The sequence below is a fragment of the Gymnoscopelus braueri genome (genome assembly GCF_963280865.1).
Source record: "Gymnoscopelus braueri genome assembly, chromosome: 6".
Classification (NCBI taxonomy): domain Eukaryota; kingdom Metazoa; phylum Chordata; class Actinopteri; order Myctophiformes; family Myctophidae; genus Gymnoscopelus; species Gymnoscopelus braueri.
The window spans coordinates 21,524,360-21,547,999 of record NC_137607.1 but is presented as its reverse complement, the minus strand read 5'-3'; the positions used below and the strand labels follow the sequence as shown (position 1 = coordinate 21,547,999).

Below are 23,640 nucleotides of genomic sequence, written 5' to 3'. Positions count from 1 at the left end.
AGGAATTCCATTTTTACTTCCTACTCAGCAACATTCTCACTGTTAATTTATCGCCACATGCAAGAATGGATGGAGGATTGTACTGTGCATAATTAAATTTGATTGCTAACTGTTAAATAATAGTAAATAAACGCATTTCCAGAGAGTTTGGGATCAAGGGGTGCTGTTGTTGTGATTTAAATATTAATACATTTATCAATGTAAAAAAAATAATAATAATCTTCCCAACAGGCTGTCTGAGACTGGCAGAGGCATTCAGTGAGTTGATGAACATACTGTGATGCCTCTCTCCATTTAGCAGTTTCCTCATTTGAATCATGGTAACTGGGTGTCTTTGTCAATCAGAATCCAGTATTTCTGGTATTATTAAAAAAGTATTGAAGAAGCACCCACCATACACCATTATATTTGGAAAAACGAAATAAAAGTATATTAGTCTTTAAACATTGTACTTTTGAAGAAAAAAAAGATTCAAAGCAATTAATACAGGCCTTTATAGGTTAGCAACCAAAATCTAGTTTCAGGTAGGTTTCAACTCCAGACACTCGACAAAAACATAATGTGGTCTACTAGTATTAAGTAGGTTGTAGAGACTCCATACTACTGAGTTTAGCATTTCTCTTACTTACTTAATTAGTTTATTTGGACGGGACAGTACATATTAACCCCCTTTAGACACCCCCCCCCCCTTTAGAACCCCCTTATTTTCTGAAAAACTAAGAAAAGGTATAACAACGTGTGTTCCAGGTCTAAAAGGGTTAATGAACACAGCAACAAAACTACAGTAGTAGGGCTGGAATGCAGTGTAAATACGTCGGAAAAGTAACACGAGATATTGCAGAAAAAACTCTATTTGTATCATTTTATTTGCATGGGTTTAACCGATTCCCAGGACAAAACCGTCCCTTCCTCACTTTTCCTCCAAGGACGCAGGGGAGCGGGAGGGGGAGGGCAGGTGGATGGAGCTTTGCGGACCAGTGATTGGTTGATTGTTTGGTGGGGGCAGGGGTGCTCTCAGGGATTGGTTACTTACAGAGTTTTGGGTGGAGCCAGGAAGTGGAGTGTGTTTTGTGGTCAATGTAGTAGGTCTCTCCCTGAGGGCTGACCGCCTGCTCCCAACCAGCCGGTAAGTCCCCTGGACGGGCAGTCAGATAGTCAGCCAGACAGACATACAGACAGACAGACAGCCAGCCATTCACACCAAAAGTACTACTTTTCCAAGAGAGCCACAGTCAGTCAGTAAGTAAACGTCAGTCAGACAACCAGTCAGTCTGTCAGTGATGCTGTGGAGTAATACTTGTTGAATAGGGTCACCCACAGCACTGGCCATTTTGCACAGATCTAGGATGGTGAAGTTTTAAGCTCTGGTTCTACCTGACCTACTTTTTAATAAGATTACTTTCATTGCGATCTACTTATTTGGACAGTAGAGTGCAACAGGAATGTGGCGATGTTTGATGAACACAGCTGGCATCCCGTAATACACTTTTAAAAAGTTAAGACACCACAATGGTAAAAAAAAAGGCAAAGACCAAGCACATCTTTTACACCTTCACTCTTTCTCCAACTACGGACACACGGACACACACAAAAAAAAATAGGATTCCATCTGGGCAAATCATGGTAGAAATCCTCAGTGACCTGCAAAACTCCTTGCGTTCATTCTTGCGCTCCATAGCACAGTGTAACAAAACATTGCATAGCAAAACTGTGGACACTTTAGTAAAAGCAGTAGTTCACAAAAAAAAAAGACTTATCTATCGTAACTATCGATAGTAACTATCGTTTACTCACCCTGTGAAGGAGAGTTTTCATTTGTACAACATTTTTTGTACGGTGAATGAAGAATCCCCAAAATAAGAAACTACGGGATGAATTAAAGTAAATTGAGGCCAAGATTAAAAACAGCTAAACTATATCAGCAATCTGGTTATAAACTCCAAAACAACGCTCACAGTGTAATCCAAAATGTAACCATAGAAGTAGATAATAAAAATTGACACAGAAGTGAATTGAAGCGGAAGTGAATTAAAAGACACTTGAGATCAAACTGTGAGTGTAGTTTTGGAGTTCATAACCAGCTGGTCTTGGCCTCAAAGTATTTTCTTCGTTTTTTTATTCTTCATTCACCGTAAAGGAATGTTATACAAACGAAACATATCTTAATTTGTTGGGGGTGAACTACTTATTTAACAGTGTGTGAAACATTTTGAATTCTTTGTGCCAATGAACACGTTTGTAAGGACTTCACATTACATGAGCGTGTGTCAGTCTTCGTGTGTTTTTAAATGCCACGTTTATATACTGTAATGTATTTGTGTACTTACCCAGGTTAGGCTGAGACAGAGCCATGCTGCGCTGCGGCTGGGAGTGCGGGTGGTTCGGCGGGTTGTGGTGCAGGGACATCGCCGCCATGTTGGGTGCCAAGGACTTCCGGGGGTCGATCCACGTTGTTATCTTCTCTATGTGGCTGGAGAGAGACGCAGAGAGAGAGAGAGTATGAGAAGAGAGGAATGTTTATTTAATCATTCAATATGTTTATTCACTCAGCTCATCTAGTAGAAATTAAAGACACGCATAGTATACAGAAAACCCAAATCCTGTGCATGAGATATTGAAAAGCTGTGTGACCTAACTGACCTCGCCCATTAACCCATTGAGACCTGAAGCCGATTCTACATGTCTCCTAATCTCAACAGTATTCTGAAAAACATATGTTTCTATATCAGTGGTGCTTCAATCTTTTTCATGTCAAGGACCCCCAAAATTATATGTATTTGGCCGCGGACCCCCATCAAAATATGTTGTTCCAGGGACCCCCAGAAGCAAAGATTTGAGTTAAAAATGTTCGCTTTAAAAATATATATATTCAAAGATTTGCACACATTTTCACGATTTTTCAAAAATAGCAGATCTACAAGCTCATAGCGCGGCACTCGGTGCCGCGCTATGAGCTTGTATATCTGCTATTTTTGAATAGCCCAAAGTGTAAATTAATGCTTTTTAGCTCAAATCTAAAAATGCCAGTTTCAGGTCTTAATGGGTTAAATCTAAAATGGTGATGATGCTGGGATGCACACACACACACACACGTAATAATCCTGGTGAGGTAAGTATCTTTTTGGAGCCAACATGATGTCCATTTGAAAACATTCATGTGTCCTACGCAAGGTGATAAAGAAAACATTCAAGGAGAATTGACTAAATATTTTGTTTGAGATGAGATGGAATATTTGTCATGTTCCTTTGGGTGGTCCATAATAAAAAAGAAAACCCTCTGGTATGTTGTCTCAGAGTTTAACAGGAAGATAAATCCTAGCAGCAGGAACTAAGAGGTGTTAGAGGTGAATGAATCACATGAAGCGCTATGCAATACAATCTATCATTATCTTACACAGGCACACACACGCTGACGCGCACGCACACACACACACACACACACACACACACACACACACTTCTAACCCCATAAGTTACAGTGACTTTAAATAAACACACAGATGCTGCGTCTCTCTTTCCGCTCTCCAATTATCTTCCGTTCCTCTGATCTTCTCTGCTCTATCCTGTCTCTGTCTCCCCTACAGTGGCCCCTAACCAGTGGTCAGTGAAAATCCATGACAATCCTTTTATCCCCGACACCAGACCAGTCTCATCAGTGGCTTATTTCATCTTTAACCACTTTAAACCCTATGTACTTTGTTGACCGAGGTCCCCCAGGGATCTTATCCATGGCCCTCTCCTTTTTTCCCCCCCTCTATTCCAAATCTCATTTCCTTTCCATGGAGCTAGTGGATCTGCCATTTCTGCCGAATGTTTGCCAATTTTTACATAAATGTTCACCTATTATGACATGCCAAGAACAGGGACACTAGGGTTCAAGTGCTTGAGTTCCCAGAGAAAGAGAAAGAAAGAGAAATGGGAGTGGTTAGTAGCCTACAGAGATTCATTCACAGCATTCAGATACAGTTACAGGGGGAATTCCCCCATATCTCTCTCTGGCGTGTGCCCCCCCCACCACCCCCCACCACCACCACCACACACACACACACCATTTGCATGTGATGCCAACAATACACCTCTCTCTCCATCTCTTGGATGCATCCTACTTTAATTATGGAACTTGGCATTTGATTTTCCAGCCTTTTGACTCCGGTTGAAGCCAAGGACATAAATGGATTGAATGGATTGAAGAGTGCATTCGATGGTGTGTGTGTGTGTGTGTGTGTGTGTGTGTGTGTGTGTGTGTGTGTGTGTGTGTGTGTGTGTGTGTGTGTGTGTGTGTGTGTGTGTGCATGTGCATGCATAGTTTTCCATTCTAACCTTCATATTAGGACCTTACTAATGTAATGCTCATTATAAGATGGTACCATTTCTGTCTACTTGCCCTATGTCTCAGAGATGGGTTGTGGACAGTTAGGGTCAGAGATCCTTGAGGGGGGTTCCACGGGGTCCCAAGCTAAATGATTCATAGTTAGGAAACAAATGGACCCTTACAGGTCTGTAACTCTGAGACAAATGGAACCAAATGGTACTCTGTTATGGGGGTCCGTGGCCTAATGCATACCAAACAGGGGGTCCTTGAGATTCAAAACTTTGAGAACCACAGGACTAAGACTACTAAGACTGATAACATGACAGAATGATTTGAGTGCAAGAGTCCAGTCCAAGCTATGATGATACTGCTGGACTATGGCTAGTGTCCACCGTCACTGTGACACCCGCAAAGCATTATGGGTGGCTCCTCTGGTTACCAGCTAGAACAACTGCTAGTGTGTGTCGCAGGGCTATAGTTAGAAGTCTTGGCAACAGCTGCCGTGGTTTCCACCCCCAACGCGCGCACACACACACACACACACACACACACCCCCCCCCCCTTTGGGAGTGGCGGGATTGCGACCTCCAACCAACATCATGGATAATATGATTTGACTTCATATCACACATGAAGATGGAACTGTCTAAACACTAGGAGAAATACTGTCAACTAAATCCTACTGTCAATTGTTTAATATCTACCTATCTATCTGGGACCACATGGTTCTGGGTTCAATCCCGGGCACTGCCAAGTCAGCGTATGCGCAGCACGGCTTGGGTAACTAAAAAGACCTGCGGTAAGTTAATGGGAGCTGATGGTAGGTGTTGTTGGCCTCCACCTCAGAAATCCATCTCAGCGCATCGAAAAGGGGATAGGCAACGTTCTCGGGCCAAATACCAACAATAAGCCACTTCAACCTACTTACTTTATTCATTTGTTTTGACCGAACCTATTGGTCAGTAGGTCTAATGGCCTTTCAGCTATGTCAGCATGAATGGTGCTATAGCACATTGGTTTTCAAAGAGGGGTTGGGGGACCGGGGGGGTTCCAGGGGGTCCCAAGTAAAATTTGTTAATACAGCATCACAATCCTCTTAACCACTTTATCCATTTATATGTTGGCTATTAAAAAATATCAGATCTACAAGCTCATAGCGCGTCACTTCGTGCGCTGCGAGCTTGTATATCTGATCATTTTGAAGATTTCTGGAAAAATATCGAAAATGTTTGGAACATTTTGATTTTTCTTTTTACATACATCTCTTCTGGGGGTCCCTGGCACAAAACCTTTTCAGATGGGGGTCCGCGGACGAATAGATATCATTTTGGGGGTCCTTGACATGAAAAGGTTTGAGAACCACTGCTATAGCAGTTAGGCAGGCTGAACAGAAGGTTGATGTGTATACGTGTTACCAGGGTGCTACCAATAAGCTACAGAAAGTGCTGTTAACCACTTAACCCCTATATACTTTGTTGACCGGAGTCCCCCAGGGGCCAATACTAGGTCAGCACCCCCCCCCCCCCTCTACACCAAATCTTTTTTGCAGAAAATAGCAGATCCACAAGCTCACAATGCTCCACATTGTGTGAGCCTGTAGATCTGCAATTCTTTTTGCCAAATGTTCCCCCCACAGAATAGGGACGCTATAGGGTTCATGTGGTGTTAACCCGTTAAAACCGGGAAAGCATACATATAGCAACGTACGTTTTTCCCCAAAAAACTTTGGATTTAGAACAGTGGTTCTTAAAAATAGCAGATCTACAAGCTCACAGCGCGTCACTTTGTGCTGCACTGCGAGGAACATTTTTGAAAGATCTTGAAAGTGTATGAACATTTTTTAATATTTTTGAAATTTTTAACACAAATCTTTTCATCTATGGGTTCCTGGCACATACATATTTAGATGGGGGTCCGGGCCAAATACTTATCAATTTGGGGGTCCTTGACATGAAAATGTTTGCGCTTGCCTTCCGATTCAGAAGGCATTTGTAGAATTGGCCTCAGGTCTTAATGGGTTAAAGGAAGGTTTCATGATATAGACATTCACAAGTAGATGGAAATTAAACAGGTTGCAGAGTGTGCCAAGCTCTGATATACTACCATTCAACATGTAACTGCTAAACATCGTTCAGAGTGACTTGAAAAACGGGACGCTATGAACTTGTAGATCTGCAAAAAGATATTAAACAAATGTCTTCTAAATCCTAACAGTTTTTTTTAAAAGACTTATGTTGCTATATCAGTGGTTCTCAAACTTTTTCATGTCAAGGACTCCCAAAATGATATGTATTTGGCCGCGGACCCCCACCTCAAAATATTTTGTTCCAGGGACCCCCCAGAAGCAAAGATTTGAGTTACAAATGTTCGCTTTAAAATATATATATATATTCAAAGATTTGCAAACATTTACACGATTTTTCAAAAATAGCCAAAGAAATCTAAAATGACAGAGATGCGTTCCCGGATTGAATGGGTTAAGTACGGTACTTTAGTAAATGTACTTGGTTACATTCCACCATTGCGGATTATATTATTATATTACTGATTATTATTATTTATTATTGAAGGTACAAAGCAGGAAACCTATAGTCCATATTCACACGGTGGCCATTTTGGAATTTAACATTGCGTTGCTGTGGCAACTGGGGTGGCAACTGGGGTGGCATTTCATTGACTTAATGGCAATATGGCCGCCGTGTGAATATGGTCTATAGATGGTGCAGTAGTATGCCTGAGACCTGGTTATTATCTTTGTCTATTTCAGTACCTCTACCAATAGTCCAGCCGGTGAGCCCCACCGATATATCGTTTTGGCCGATATATTAGCTATTATTCGTTATCGGCAATTATGAAGCCAGTGTGTCCCGATTCCTAGTTGGGTTTGGGGGATTTGGGGGGGGCATGATATTATTGGTTCAAATCGGTTGGTTCAAGCCTAGATAAGCACATGACATATTTAGTTTTACAGGAAGAAGACATATTGGGTTAACATTTTTTGTAGATAAATAAAATGCATATTTCATTTCATGTCAACTTTAACGTGTGATGTGTGTGTTTGTGTGTGAGTGCGCGCCTAGGGTGGTCTGTGGTCAAGGAATGTTAAAGTGGCATAGCTCTGTAGTCAAGGTAACATGGAAAATGCAGTGAGTTGCCTCCTTTGCTCTCTCTCTCGCGCACACGCACACACACACACACACACACACACACGCACACACACACAGCAATTCTCATTCAATCACTCTCTGCCATTCATGGTAGTGATGTAATCAGGCCACTTTGATGAAATTGTTGAGAATTGGTTGAATAATGTGAACCAGATAGGCCTAATTCCGATATAACTGATACATTTCTCATCATGATTTAAGCCTACTTCTGCCTGACATGATAAATAAATGGTGGCCAGAGTAGCAGAATTCACCGAGTCTAATTCCATTTAATTTCATTTGATTTAGTGTTAACACATCAGGTGCCAGCATTTTTTCATAACAACTTACGTTGGGTGCCAGCATTCTCCCCATTGACTGCGCTTTGCTGTTTAAAGCTCTAGACTCCACGAGGAGCAAATCCATGTAAAAAAAAACATCCATTCATGTTGCGCGATGACCCTGGCTACAGCCTGGAACGATAACATTTCACTCGCGAGTTACAATGGGGGGGGATCGCGCATCGCGCATGACCGGTTTTCCCCACCGGAAACAGATTCGGAGATATAGGTGTTTTAAAGAAGGAAATAGACAGGAAGTGGATGGCAGCCATGTTTTTTTTTTCCGGTGATCTATCTGGCCTATCCTTCTCAAGATCACAATGGGTACTCCCAGAGCTGCTCTAGCCCCGCCCGTGTGGAGAAAAACGAAAAAAACAAAAAGACATATTTCACGGTCTGGACCGTGTTCGGCACCGGACCGCTACTCTGCGCAAACACGGTTCAGACCGTGTTTGGCACCCGATGTGTTAAAAGTCTCAGGTATTGTCATACGCAGTTCTCAGAGCTTGGACACATGACAACAATGACAATCCACCTCTCAGCTCTCCCATCTGCATCTTTCCCGTTTCAGTCCACTGTACACTAGGGCTGTCAAACGAATATTCGATATTCGAATATTATTCGAATATTGGGAAAATATGTATGTTCGAATATGAAAATTAATATTGGAAAAGAAATTACAATACAAAAAACAATGTATGAAGTTATAAAAACAAACAAAAGATGTTTTATTGGATCCGAGCACTCGATACATAGATTTTATTTTTTAAATATTAATATATATTTTTATAATAATAATAATAATAATATTCGAATATATTCAAATATCAAAAAAAAATTAAGACCAATATTCGAATATAATTTCTGAGGAAAGTCGACAGCCCTACTGTACACTATGCTAATAAAGTGAAGATGACACCAAAATAATATTCAACAGGGCCCGGACCGCTGGCGTAGTGGTCCGGGAACCTAGGCTCCAAGTAGTAGCCTGACGAGTCTCGATCCCGCCGGCCTCTGCTGCATGTCACCCCCCCCCCCCCCATCTCTCTCCCCATTTCCTGTCAGCCTACTATCCTATCCTATCAATAAAGGCACAAAAGCCCCCAATATTGCCTTCAGTAATGCCTAATTTATACTTCATAGCACGACGCTGTCGCTTGCCGAAAATAACTGATCGACAGAAAAGATCTGTTCTTTTTGGCAATCGGCACCACAGCGCGATGGAGTATTAACTTGAGCTCCAGAAGACAGAGTTAAATTATTTATCACTAGGGAGTTTGCGGTGCAGAAGTCCCGCCTTCAGTCTCCCAACCACAAGTTTGATCACTGCTTTCACACATTCACATCTAAAAAGGCTGTCATTTAAGGAATGCATTGTCACGCCGCATGACTTAACGCACCCATGCACGCGCACGTGCACACATACACACAGCACATTCCTCTCTGTGTGAGGCAAAGACAAAGCTGTCAGTCAAACTGTCAAGTGGCCAATAGGAGGCAAGATCAAATGGCCAATGAGACCACAAAATGGATCATACATCACACATGACAGGCCGGGAACTACACACACAGGCAGGCAGGCAGGCAGGCAGGCAGGCAGGCAGGCAGGCAGGCAGGCAGGCAGGCAGGCACACATGTGCATGCAATACGTGCGTCTGCAACAGCGTTTGACTGTAGCAGCGGCAAGCTTCTAGACTGTCTGCCTCTGAATGAAATGCCATAATAACACCCCTTCAACATTAACACACACAACCCCCAATACACACACACACAACCTCAAACGTGCGACCTCCAACTCACAAAGACAACCTCCACCAAACACACACACACACACACACACACACACAACCTCCAACATGCGACCTCCAACTCACACACAACTTCCAACACACACACACACACACACACACACACACACACACACACACACACACACACACACACACACACACACACACAGACACACGGCTGTCGACAACAATACACCCACATAACTGCTGCTCACATACACATTCCACAGCCATGAATAGAGCAAAAGAGAGAGAAAGACAGAGGCAGAGAACGAGAGAAAGTGAAGTAGAGGTAATCTAGAGGGGAAAATGTGACCTCTTCTATAACCATGTTTCTATGGGTCAAGGCCCAAAAGCCGGCCATCTCTCATGGGTCCCTATGAGAAGACTACAACTAATAATGACAGCACTCATAGTAAGGTCCTTTTTCTTATATGCCTTTTGGCTTTATATGTCTTTAAAGCCTTCATCCTCATCAGCGTAGTTTTTGCCCTTTAGCAGCAGTAGCTAAAGTAGCTGAGGTTTCATCAAGGTGGGCTGGGGACTTGTAAAATCCTGTCTGAGTTCGCAGGCTTCCCTTCTAATGGGGAATGCAGTCAGTGGGAGTCTTCATCATTTATAACAGTGAATAACAAGTGGCAGACTGTATCGTTCATGTCCCTCCGCTCTGCACGCAGGCGCACGCGCAAACACACACAGTCTCTCTGTGAAGTGGTCCACTGTTATTGTCCCAGAGCCCTGCGGGCTTCGCTCACAAACAGGAAACCATAAGTTCCATTTCCTGTCCGCCACTCCACACCATCTGTGTGTGTGTGTGTGTGTGTGTGTGTGTGTGTGTGTGTGTGTGTGTGTGCAGACTATGAAAAATACCAAACATGGAGTTCAAAGCAGACTGCGTTATTACTACAGATGGTTCAGCCATGGAGAGGGAAAGATGTCATTCATCATTCTTAATATTTTTCTAATGCAGATGTGACGCATTATTACTATGTTATGATTATACAACTACTACTAATAGAGTATTATACTGAAACCATCCGGCCATTTGATTATGTCATTATAGACTATAGAAAGAGAGAGATTAAGACAGAGTGAGAGGTCAATTAGGTAGTGATGACGTTTCTATCCAGTAGTTTCTCTGTACTCAATAGACTAAACACAGATAGCACAGGCAGACCCCTCCAACATACACACACGCGCGCGCACTTGCACGCGCACACACACTCTTCTACATGATCTATCCAAGGACTCAGACATTGTTGAGATTGTGTGGTTGTCTGTATGCAGGTAGTACAGCAGGAGGCTGTCTTTGTCTCCTTGTCTCTGCTGACAAGTTACAGCTGCCTTCCTGTAAATACCCCCCCCCCCCCCACACACACACACACACACACACACACACACACACACACACACACACACACACACACACACACACACACACACACACACACACACACACACACACACACACTTTGCCAAGGTTCCAGTTGAATCCTTCAGAGTCAAAGTGTTTCTGTAACTTTACTGTCCAAGACACATACCATGTCCTAGCACTGTTGTGAACTGAACACTAAATCTGTATCATATCAGCTGTCTTGCAGTGGTTGTTGCCAAACTTTAACTACTGGTCTGCTAAGCTACATGAGGAATGGACCTCCTAATGACCACAAAGATTTGGAACGCCTAAAGGCTGTTTCATACTCGTAAAATGGTAAATGGTGCATTTTAATTTTATAGTGCCTTTCCAATGTGCATTACAATTTACATAAAATGGTAAATGGTGCATTTTATAGTGCTTTACAATGTGCATTACAATTTACATTCACCCAATTCACACACACCAAACACGGCGGTAACCATGCAAGACACCAACCTGCTCACCAGGAGCAGTTAAGTGTGTTGCTTAATCCATTAAGACCGGGAACGCATCTGTGTCATTTTAGATTTCTTTGGCTATTCAAAAATAGCAGATATACAAGCTCATAGCACGGCACTATGAGCTTGTTAGATCTGCCATTCTTTTTTGAAAGATCATGGAAGATTTGTGCAAATCTTTGAAAAAAAAAAAATATATATATATATATATATATTGTTATTGCCTTGTTTTTAGGCGCGGGGCGGGGCTGCGAGGCATGGCTTTGATGCGAGGACGACAACATGGATACACATACATACTGTACCGGCCTCAGTGGCGCACTTCGATAATCATTGGACTCCCCATCCACTACCACTGGGAGTCTGGGTTTGACTCCCGCTTGGGAGATTACTTTTTCAAACAACCGCGGACTACTTTTTTTCGCCTTTAAAGTATAGTTTTGGACCATGACGGAGGCGCGCCGAATGGAAACATTGGAGCACCACTGATATAACAACATACTGTTAGGATTTAGAAAACATTTTTAGATATGTATTTGGCTGCGGACCCCCATCTCAAAATGTTTTGTTCCAGGGACCCCCAGAAGCAAAGATTTGAGTTACAAATGTTCGCTTTAAAAATATATATATTCAAAGATTTGCAGAAATGTTCACGATTTTTCAAATATAGCAGATCTACAAGCTTATAGCTTTATTAGCTTATAGCTAGCTTATGAGCTTGTAGATCTGCTATTTTTGGATATCCAAAGAAATCTAAAATTATACAAATGCGTTCCCGGATTGAATGGGTTAAGTCCCAACACTATGAGTGACGTGATGCTCTACTCTTGTGTATGATTGACATGATGCTCTACTCCTGTGTAGAGTTCTCTAATTCTGCCCGAACCCGACCCTACCTGACGTTTTGGGGCCGGGCGAGGCCAGGCCGAAAATGTATGCTAATAAGTCAGGCCGAGCCGAGCCATGGGTTCCGTGAAAAAAAATGAAGAATACATTTTATACATCAACTGTGTGCCCCTAGTGGCCGAATGGTAGGGTCGACGGAAATGGCAGTGGAATGCGTTGGATGCAGCTCAAAGTGAACTTTACACACAGGTATCTTAACTCTTTGGCGGATTCTGCCAAGGCGCAGCCTGCCACTGACGAGATTGACGAGATTTGTGTTGTCAGTGGTTTTCCACCAGATGGCGCTGTTCGCTACCCTATGAATGATGCTTTCACTGCCAGATGACAAAAAACAGATGACAGATGACATTTTTTCCCACAATTTTTGTTTTGGAAAAATAATACAGGCAGCAGCAGTCCAGCCAGTGGTGTCCAAAGTCCGGGCCGCGGGCCATTTGCGGACTGCACCTTCAAAAAAATTATAAGATTTATAAAAGTGAAAGTTGCATTTTCCTCCTTCGCCTCAGGATGGCAGCACCTTCTCTAGCTCTTGCTTAACCCTAAAACCGAAATAAAGTAACAATAAAACGCCCAAAAACGCCCAAAATCCTCCTGAAAATCCTCCTCACATTTTCGCACAAAATCCGCCTATAACCGAAATTTTTCGCGCGCGCACGCAAGCTGGCCCTTGGGTGTTTACATAATTTCTAATTTGGCACCCTTTGAAAAAAGTTTGGACACCACTGACCTAGGCACCTAGGCTGCTAATGCAGTCTGACAGCGTGTCACGGGTTCGACTCCCGCTCCCGACGACCGTTGCTGCGTGTCACTCCTCATCTCTCTCTCCCAATTTCCTGTCAGACTACTGTATTCTATCAATAAACGCAGAAAAAGTAAAAATATTAAAAATAAATAAATAAATAAAACAATTACAGACCTGTAAGGGTCCATTTGGAACCCCCTATAAAAGGGAACCGTTAACTCATTCAGTGCCACTGGACGTCTAAGACTTCCGTTGTATCATAAGCCCTGTGCCACTGGACGTCTAAGACGTAAAAAAATAATAATAATCTGAACCCAAGATATGATGATTTGAAAATGTTCTGCTCAATTCACTTCTTGTTTAACTTTTTTTTACAATTAATGTTGGCTCTGGCACTCTGGCCAAACTGCCAGAAATAAGTCAGGCACTGAATGAGTTAAGGAATCGGACCGTTAAGAGGGAATCGTTAAGGAACCGTAATAGTTAAAATGCTAAAGAACCCTATGAGTGACATGATGCTCTTCTCCTGGAGCTGCACAACTACACATCCTCTCCCAGCAGAGAGTAGACCTTACTCACTCTCTCCATGACCATTTTATACACTCCCATCCCCCTTTCCCCCCTTTGTGTGTGTGTGTGTGTGTGTGTGTGTGTGTGTGTGTGTGTGTGTGTGTGTGTGTGTGTGTGTGTGTGTGTGTGTGTGTGTGTGTGTGTGTGTGTGTATCTTTTATGGGTGGGGGTTAAGTTAATTAACAGCTAGCCTTGTGACTATTGTCACACTGTTTTCAAGTTGTTATCTGTCTGTTGGGGCTGTGAGTGTGTGTGTGTGTGTGTGTGTGTGTGTGTGTGTGTGTGTGTGTGTGTGTGTGTGTGTGTGTGTGTGTGTGTGTGTGTGTGTGTGTGTGTGTGTGTGTGTGGGGGGGGGGTTAAGGAGGTTGTTTTCCCACAGCTTCTGTAATTACTGCCCCCCACAGAGCACCAACGTGAACCGCCCGCCCACATGCGCAAGCACACCCACATGCACGCACGCACACGCGCACACACACAATGCTAACAAAGCTCAATCAGTAAAAAATATAGGGTTAAATAGCCAAATAATTCACTTTTTAAATAGATACATTAAAACATTATGAGCCATCTTCTTTAGCATTAACATTAGAATATTGGACCATTATGCTACTACCAGGAGGGAAACCTGTCACTGCTCTCATAGAGCAGTGACATGGGGCAACAAATAATTAACCACTTAAGCCCCTATCTTATACTTTGTTGCAAGATGGGGTTGTGCAGCAAAAAATTGCCTATCTACAAGTTCACAACCTGTTGCATCGTGAAGTGTTATGAGCTTGTAGATCTGCTATTTTATGTTCACAATTAAAAAAGAAAGAAATCCCAAAATGACATGCCCAAAGTACTTTTTTGAAAAATTGTGAACATTTGTGCAAATCTTTGAATATATTTATAGATTTTCTTTTTTTAAGCGAACATTTTTTACTCAAATCTTTGCTTCTGGGGGGTCCCTGGAACAACATATTTTGAGATGGGGGTCCGCGGCCAAATACATATCATTTTGGGGTCCTTGTTTGAAAACCACTGATACTATAGCAACATAAGTTTTTTCTTAGGATCTTTGTTAGGATTTAGAAGACATTTGTAGAATCCCAGAAGCAAAGATTTGAGTTAAAAATGTTTGCTTTAAAAATATATATATATATTCAAAGATTTGCACAAAATGTCCATGATTAAAAAAAAATAAGCAGATCTACAAGCTCATAACACAGCACTTGTAGATCTGCTATTTTTGAATAGCCAAAGAAATCTAAAAGTGACACAGATGTGTTCCCGGTCTTAATGGATTAAACAATGTCTAAAATACAAATAAACATGCTTATTGCACAAAATGTGATGATGATGTCAACCAGGTGATTGAGTGATACCTAGCTGATGAGATTAGACCATAGTTAGGTATCTATATACTGCATCTACACACAGAAGGGCACAATTACCCACAGCATTGCTTACACAAATCAATATGATAAGATAGGGAATACTCGTGTATTCGAGTCAGTGGTGTAAAGTTGCTAAGTACATTTACTCAAGTACGGTACTTAAGTACAATTTTGAGGTATTTTTAACTTTACTGGAGGTATTTCCCATTTTCTGTACTTCTACTCCACTACATCTCAGAGGCAAATATTGTACTTTTACTCCATTACAATTATTTGAAAACTTGAGTTACTAGTTACTTTGTAGATTTTGATTATTATTACAAAACATACATTAACCACTTCAGCCCTATATACATTTCGGCCATTTCAAAATAGCAGATCTACAAGCTCACAATGCGTCACGATTGTGAGCTTGTAGATCTGCTATTTTTACACATTTTATACATTTGAAATGGGTAATGAGTAATTTTACTTTTGGTACTTTAAGTACATTTTGATACCAATACTTTAGTACTTTTATTCAAGTAAATTTTGAATTCCGGACTTTTACTTGTAACAGAGTATTTCTATATTGCAGTATTGATATTTAAAGTAAAACATTTGAGTACTTTCCACCACTTTCCACCACTGATTCTAGTGTAGAAGGACTTTCTCTTGATTTGTTGGCTAAATATTCCACCCAAGAAACATGTGTGCAGGAAACACCACAACAGACTAAACCGATTTTGGTGAGCTATTTATGATATAATTGATTTGCCAGCTTTGTTGATGAACTAGATGGTTAACATTCTGAGGTTAAGAGAGTGAAGAGTCAAGAGTTTTGGCGGGGGTCATTGGGCAGCTGGTTTGGTTACTGTTATGTAGGAAAGTGCCAAGAGAGAAGCTGATAAACAGCTAAAAGACACGCACATCCCGGACCTACTGGGCTGGGTGCCGGATCAAAAAAGTTAAACAGTATATAAGAATACAAATTCTGCACACCAGTATTGCTGCTCCCAAATGCAAGTTTACTTTTAGTAAAGTTTCGAGCCACCAGCAATACTGGTCAGTGGTGGAAAAAGTACTCACCTTTATTACTTAAGTAAAAGTATCAATACTGCGATGTAGACATACTCTGTTAGGGCACGGTCACACCGCACTTTTATTTTACCTATGGGGCGGAATCTGCCAATGCTTTGTCAATGCAAATGCGTGGATTCATGCTCTTGCGCATCTTTCTTGCGAATCCACGCATTTGCATTGACAAAGCATTGCATTGACAAGCATTTGTTGAATATTCCGTCCCATAGGTAAAATAAAAGTGCGGTGTGACCGTGCCCTTACAAGTAAAAGTCCGGAATTCTAAATTTACTTCAGTAAAAGTACAAAAATATTGGTATAAAAATGCACTTCAAGTACCAAAAGTAGAGAGTACTCATTATGCAGAATGTTCCATTTCACAAGTTTTCAAAATGTATACAAATATTTGGAAAATAGCAGATCTACAAGCTCACAAAGTGTCGCATCGCAACGTTTTGTGAGCTTGTAGATAGGCTATTTTCAAATGGCCAAAATGTATACAGGGATGACGTTGTTAATGTATGTTTTGTAATAATAATCAAAATCTACAAAATAACTAGTAACTAAAAAGTGCAAGTAAAAGTGCAATATTTGGATCCGAGATGTAGTGGAGTAGAAGTAAAAGTATTGGAAATTGGACATACTCAAGTAAAGTACAAATAACTCAAAATTGTACTGAAGTACTCAACAGTACTTAAGTAAATGTACTTAGTTACTTTTCACCACTGATACTGGTGTGCGGAATCTTTATTCTTATATGTAGGAAAGTACCACCACAGTACCCAGAAGTCATACTAATGGCTTCACCACACAACACTGATGTTGATCATTAAGCAGCTTCTTTACACGTCCATGCTTGTGCAGAATGTGTACATACTTATATGTACGCGGCCACACACACACACACACACACACCCAGTTGTGTGTGTGTGTGTGTGTGTGTGTGTGTGTGTGTGTGTGTGTGTGTGTGTGTGTGTGTGTGTGTGTGTGTGTGTGTGTGTGTGTGTGTGTGTGTGTGTGTGTGTGTGTGTCAGACAGACAGAGAAAGAGTGTGTGTTTTGTGTTATGTGATTATCGGTGCCAGATATCCAATCAGGTTTGACCGGCTGGTAAAAAACAAAACCAGGCTCCCCATCTAACAAAGTCACTCACTGCCTTGCTACAACAGTTCACTTTCCTCTTTCACTACAAGAAAAGAAAAGCACTATTTGCAGACGTAAATTATCTCATATTATCAGTAACATCAAGATGCTCCAAACCAGAATTTATTGAAGAGGTTAAAGCATATAATTATCTTACATTCTGGTAACATAAAATGTTTGTAACATTCTCAATCTAATCCCAAGTACAGGTGTGATTTACATACTAAGTGTTATGTCCAAACATAACATATGTGTAAACAACACTTTAATATGCAAACAACCCATGTTTTAGCTTTCTATTTCTGTCAGCAAAACACCCTTACATCAAAGCCAAGTCAATCCCATCAATTAAGCCTGCATCCCCAGATATCCCGCCAGATATCATGCCGTCCATTATATTTTTTCAAATAGTTATTTTCTCCCAATGTAGTCATTAGGCCAATTCCCCATGTAGTCCCTGTCACTGCTGACCCCCTACTGGTTGGGCTTGTGTAGAGGCCAGGGCGTATAATTAATTCATTGTACATTTGCTTTGGCAATGTAAACGTACGTTTTCTCATGCCAATAAATCCCTTTGAATTTAATTGAATACAGTGCAAGTCTCCTCATTCACGTGATGTCACTGGCCGGCGTGGCTGCTTCTTTTCACCTAGGCCTGGGTGATACGACTTCAAATCAATATGATTATTTCAAACTTTTACCTCAATTTATGAACGATTATTGCTTTCACATTTTCTGACAAGATCTGTGCTAAACTATTAAACTACTATGTCTTTGTGATTTTAAAATAATTTAAGGAAACACAAAGATTAACTATTTATGGCTGCATTTGTTGAATATTTTTTATATTCACCTGAAATGAAAAAGATTTGAGAAAAAGGTCATATATTAGGCCTAGATTTAAAGTAAACTTGAGTGGTTGGTTACTGTCGCTTTAAGTTTCATCAAGACGTCGGAGATTTGATTGCCCAGCCCTAGTTTCACTGGGAGAATGGAACACATGTGGAGGAACACACTATTCCTCCCTGTTGAACAGGCACCCCGACAAACCTGTAGGAGTCACTAATAAATGCAGTGACCGCAAACATGACCATTTTGTTTTTGCGCCTGGCCAAGTTGGACGCACCAGTCTCCATGGTGGTGGGCATGACCTTTACCCTCGTGCCACCCAGATGCCCCCTTATGCTAAATAGTTTTCACATTTACTTCGCATATGGGCTTTTAAATTAGCATCCCAGTGCGTACAATGCCCTGGCCCCTGAGAAATTCTTATGTAATCTGACAGAGGAGTTCTTCTACCATATCCCCCACTGACAAATTAAAGTACCAGCTAAGACTAAACCAAGAAATAGGTAGCACATAGGTAATTATTAATCATATCACATCATATTTCATAAAAATCGCCATGTGAATATGGTCTATTGTAAACCTGAGGGGGAAATTACCTTTTACCATGGCTTTAAGCCCTATTGTCCAACTTCCTACATACAACATCATCAGCTAGAGAGGGCAGGGTACCCAGGAAATTGACCTACATTTATTGTCCCCATACCCCCTATGCCATTTTGTAGGCCTACTACAACACATACACGCTGGTGTGCACACACTCTCGCACCCCCCCCCCCCCCCCCATGACAAGCGTAGACAGGGTGGCACAGACAGAAACACACGCATAAGTGCATGCATACAGACACACACACACACAGGGCAGGGGGTGGTGGTAGTAGTGGTGAATGAGGCAGGCTATTATAGTTTTAGCTGACGGCTGAAAACAAAGAGACAAAAACACACACACACACAGTCTCACTCAAACAGGGACCTCTCCCAGACCTATTGTTGTTGTGCCTAGATCAGGTTACACCACTAGCCCAGTTATCTACAGGCCCTGTGTCCACCACGCAAATCTGTGCTAGCAGCGCTTGGGCAAGCACTAGTAGTCAGTAGACAATGCGCCTGCTCTTGTAAAGTGTCTGTTTAGCATATTTAAGCTCTTCTGCCAAAATGTTCCCGACAGTGTTTAGTGGTAGAATGCTCCACTCTCAGCCCTGTTGGGAAAACAAAGAACTATCTGATACTGGGAGGCTTAGATGAGATAAGGTAAAGAAGGACAACTTTTTTTTTTTTTAAACCCTATTGTGATAGAATCTCGTCTGTAGCCCTAGTATCGACCAATCTCAGGGTCATTAACACCATGCAAGGAACTGCCCTGGCTCAGCCATGAGAATTACAACTGAATGTGGTTCTCTGGTGAAGATAACCATATTAAAGAGAATGATGACAGAATTAAAGTCTGAACAGAGATGCTACACAGCCAATGATTTGAACTTAGCTTAATGATCATCAGTAGGCTGTGAAAATGAATGGTACGGAGTACTGACAGACAGTGGTGGAAAAAGTACTGACATTTTTTACTAAAGTAAAAGTATCAATACCACAATGTAGAAGTACTCCATTACAAGTAAAAGGCCTGTGTTCAAAATGTTGCTTGAGTAAAAGTACAAAAGTATTGGCATCAAAATATACTTAAAGTACCAAAAGTAAAAGTACTAAAATGTTTGAAAATAGCAGATCTACAAGCTCTCAACGCATCGCAATGCAACGCGGTGTCAGCTTGTAGATCGGCTGTTTTCAAATAGCCTATGTATAAAATAGCTAAAGTGGTTAATGTATGTTTTATAATATAATAATAATTTATATCTGCAATGTAACTAATAACTAACGTTTTCAAATAATTGTAGTGGAGTAAAAGTACAATATTTGCCACTGAGCTGTAGTGGAGTAGAAGTAGAAGTATTGAAAATCGGAAATACTCCAGTGAAGTAAACATGCCTCAAAACTATACTTAAGTACAGTACTTGAGTAAATGTACTTAGTTACTTTACACCACTGCTGACAGCCCAACAACAACAGAGGTTAGAAAGGCATCTATGCCAGAACTAGGCAACTGGTCATAGCAGCAATTTTACTATGAGCTACTGTTTTGCAATCTGTCCATTCCTTTGTGTGCATTGTGAGGTGAATTTGGTTGTCACTGGACTTTCTGATAAAAACTTCACTGATGAAAGTACATCAGAAATGAAACCAAACCATGAAACCACTACTAGATGCATTGGAATGTTGTGTTCTAAAGAGAAACAAGTTATCTCTCTCTCTCTTCACCTCTCTTTTTCCTCTTTCCCTTCACAGGCACACATAAATACCAGTGATGGGAGAAGTACTCACATGTTTTACTTAAGTAAAATCAATACTGCAATGTAGATTTACTCTGTTACAAGTAGAAGTCCCGTGTTAAAAATGTACTTGAGTAAAAGTACAAAATTATCAACATCAAAATATACTGAAGGTACCAAAAGTAAAAGTACTCATTGTGCAGAATGTCCCATTTCACAAGTTCAAAATGTATTAAAAAATATTTTGAAAATAGCTAATCTACATGCTCACAGCATCGTGAGCTTGCAGATCTGCTATTTTCAAATGGCCTGAAATATATATAGGGCTGAAGTGGTTAATAGTAAGTAACTAGTAACTAAAGTTTTCATATAATTGTAGTGGAGTAAAAGTACAATATTTTCCTCTGAGATGTAGTGGAGAAAAGATACTGAAGACATTTTTACTTGAGTACATGTACTTTAGTTACTTTGCACCACTGATAAATCCAACCCCCATCCCACATAAATAATAATAATACACATACTTAAGAAAGTACTTCTGTCCGTTGCTGGTGTAGGCCATCTCCCAGCCGGGCGGCAGGGGCAGCTCCTCGGCCACGTCGAAGGACTGGTGCCGCTGGTGCTGGTGGTGAGGACCACCGGGGCTGGGGAGGGTCCCCGCGGGGAGGCCGAGCTGCAGGGAGGCCGGGGAGGAGTGGGAGCGGGTGTGGGACACCTGCAGGCGGGGAGGGTGCTGCTGCGAGTTGGAGTCGGTGCTGCTCTGCCGGGAGTGGGAGCCCGAGTCGGGCTCTTTGAAGAAGGACTCCGGGAGCAGCTTTTTCCTCCACGACGAGGGTTTGGGGTTCATGACCGAGTTGAACAGGGCCTCCAGGTCCGTGTCCGAGTCCTGGGCGACGTGGACGACCTGTTGCCCCGGCAGGAGGCTGCTGGGCTGCTGCTGGTTGGAGTTCATTTTAGCTGGGGGGGTGTCAAAAAGTTTCCAAGAAAGGTTTTTCTAAGTCGTTTTTCTAATGTCGCTTCTCTTCCAAAGCGAGTCAGTCCAGTCCGCCAGACGGCAGATTGACTGTCTGTCAGTGTGTTCCTCCTCCCAAAAAAAAAAAATCTGTGTTCCCACTAAAGGTTCCAACAAACACTTTCCGTTGAAGAAAAAAAAGATCCTTTCCTCAACTCACCCCCGAAATAACTTCACACAAGTTCAACGAAAACTTGAAACGAATCCCCCCGACATGAGAAAAGTTTTGTTGGCGATGTTTTCCTCCAAAAAAACAACGATCCTCCCGTTGTTGTTTTTTTTTCCCCCTGCCTGCTGCCTGCCGATGGGAGTTAGTTAGTTAGTAAAGTGGAAAGTTTGCTGCTGGGACGGGACGGCCCCAGAGTTGCCAGGTTTTGCGAGAGAAACAAGCAACCAGGTCTATGAAAAGAAGCAACCAGGTCTATGAAAAGAAGCGACGAGGCTACGGCTATCTAAAAAAAAGAAAATAAAATAAATTGGTTATTTTGGAACATTTTTTAAACATTTTAACAACACAAAGCTGCATGAGCCCCTTGAAAATAGCTGATCTACAAGCTCAAGATGTGACGTGTTGTGAGCTTGTAGATCTGCTATTTTCAAAAAAATCTTGAATAAGGTGTGAAAGATGTGGAATATTTTCGAAACATTTTAACAACACAAATCTTGTATGGGGGTTCCCTAACACAAAATATTTTCAGATGGGGAGTCTGATTGGTTGATTGAATACTTTATTAGCAGTTTGCCACAAAAAAAAAAGCACAGGAAAGTACAGTTCAATACAAGGTCTGCTAAGAGGATTTTAAACCCAAGAAAGCCTATGACTTGTTTCCATTGGGGTCCTTTGTACTCAATTCATGTCTGCAGACAAAAATAGACATATTCATCTGCAGGGGTCCTTGGCATGAAAATGTTTGAGAACCACTGGTTTAAACAACATTCCACAGCAAGCCCACAATAAGCAACTACACTTTAGAAACAAGCCCAAAACTAATATTTACAAGCAACTTTACAGGAAAAAAAAGCCCAAAGTCGCTTATAATAAGCGGACTTGGCAATCCTGGGGACGGCCCAGGCCGGGCGGTGCTTCATACATATTCAACAGCGTCGGGGGGAGAGGAGGAGGAGGAGGAGGTGGTGTTTATTGACAGTGGTGGAAAAAGTACTAACATGTTTTACTTGAGTAACATTATCAATACTGCAATGTAAAAATACTCTAATTTGGCTTTGTAATAATAAGAACACCTAATTGGTTATGCAGTATTGTTATGAAAATATGAAGTATAACGAAGTTGTATTTTCAACTTGGAGAAGTTTTTGAAAAGGGCAGGATTTGTTGAACTCTGTTCTGCTGCTAAATCTCAGCTGCTACACTCCGCCAGCGTTGCCAGGTTTTGTGAGAGAAATAAGCAACCAGTTCTAAAAGAAGCAACCATAGGCCACATGAGCACTTTAAACCTACAGTGTATAATAATGTATACATTGGCTATTTGAAAATAGCAGATCTACAAGCTCACAACGCTTAAAAACTCTTGCAATAAAATGTGGAATATTTGGATTTATATGTTTTTATATTATTCTAACAACAACACAAATGCTCCCTGTGGGCTGTGGCACAAAACATTTTTTGGAAACAAGCAAGTACACTTTGGAAACAAGCCCAAACAAACGCAACCTGCAACTACCAATATTTACAAGGCGCAACTTTACAGAAAAACATGCCCAAAGTAGCTTATAATAAGCGGACATGGCAACAAGGCACTCCGCCCTTTGGGGGAATCATTCGCTTAGTCCGCTTAAACAATAAAATAGAGCCAGGGAGTCGAGTCAGTCCATAAATAATCCAAACAGAGTCCAAACTATACACACTGACTCGCTTACAGGTGCCAAATCTAATCCTACGACACGTTTGATTTGACGACACAATCATCAAACAGCGTGTGATGTTATTTTATAGGCTACTGGATGGAGCAGTAGCCAGTGGTGTGTAAAGTAACTAAGTACAGTAGCCTACATGTACTCAAGTACTGTACTTTTTTACTTTCTTCAGTATTTACAATTTTCAATGCTTTTGTTTTACTTCTACTCTACACGTTTTACATCTCAGAGGAAAATATAGTAGCCTAATTTTACTCCAGTATACAATTATGAAAACTTTAGTTAGTACTTTGTCGATTTTGATTATTATTACAAAACTTC

General features: G+C 41.4%; 1 protein-coding gene across 3 annotated transcripts in view; it reads right to left on the bottom strand.

Annotated features, from left to right (window-relative positions):
• Nucleotides 1-21,772, bottom strand: part of wwtr1 (WW domain containing transcription regulator 1) — a 32,285-nt gene extending 10,513 nt beyond the window's left edge. For 2 of the 3 annotated variants that reach the window (XM_080429832.1, XM_080429833.1), the window contains exons 1-3: nt 20,957-21,772; nt 2,328-2,470; nt 1,034-1,135 (exon numbers count right to left, since the gene is read on the bottom strand). In XM_080429832.1, coding sequence (XP_080285958.1) covers nt 1,034-1,135; nt 2,328-2,470; nt 20,957-21,384 — 673 coding nt within the window. In that variant the 5' untranslated portion in view covers nt 21,385-21,772. The remainder of the gene's footprint in view (nt 1-1,033; nt 1,136-2,327; nt 2,471-20,956) is intronic. The other variant, XM_080429834.1, reaches the window with a different exon arrangement.
• Nucleotides 21,773-23,640: the final 1,868 nt, after the last annotated feature.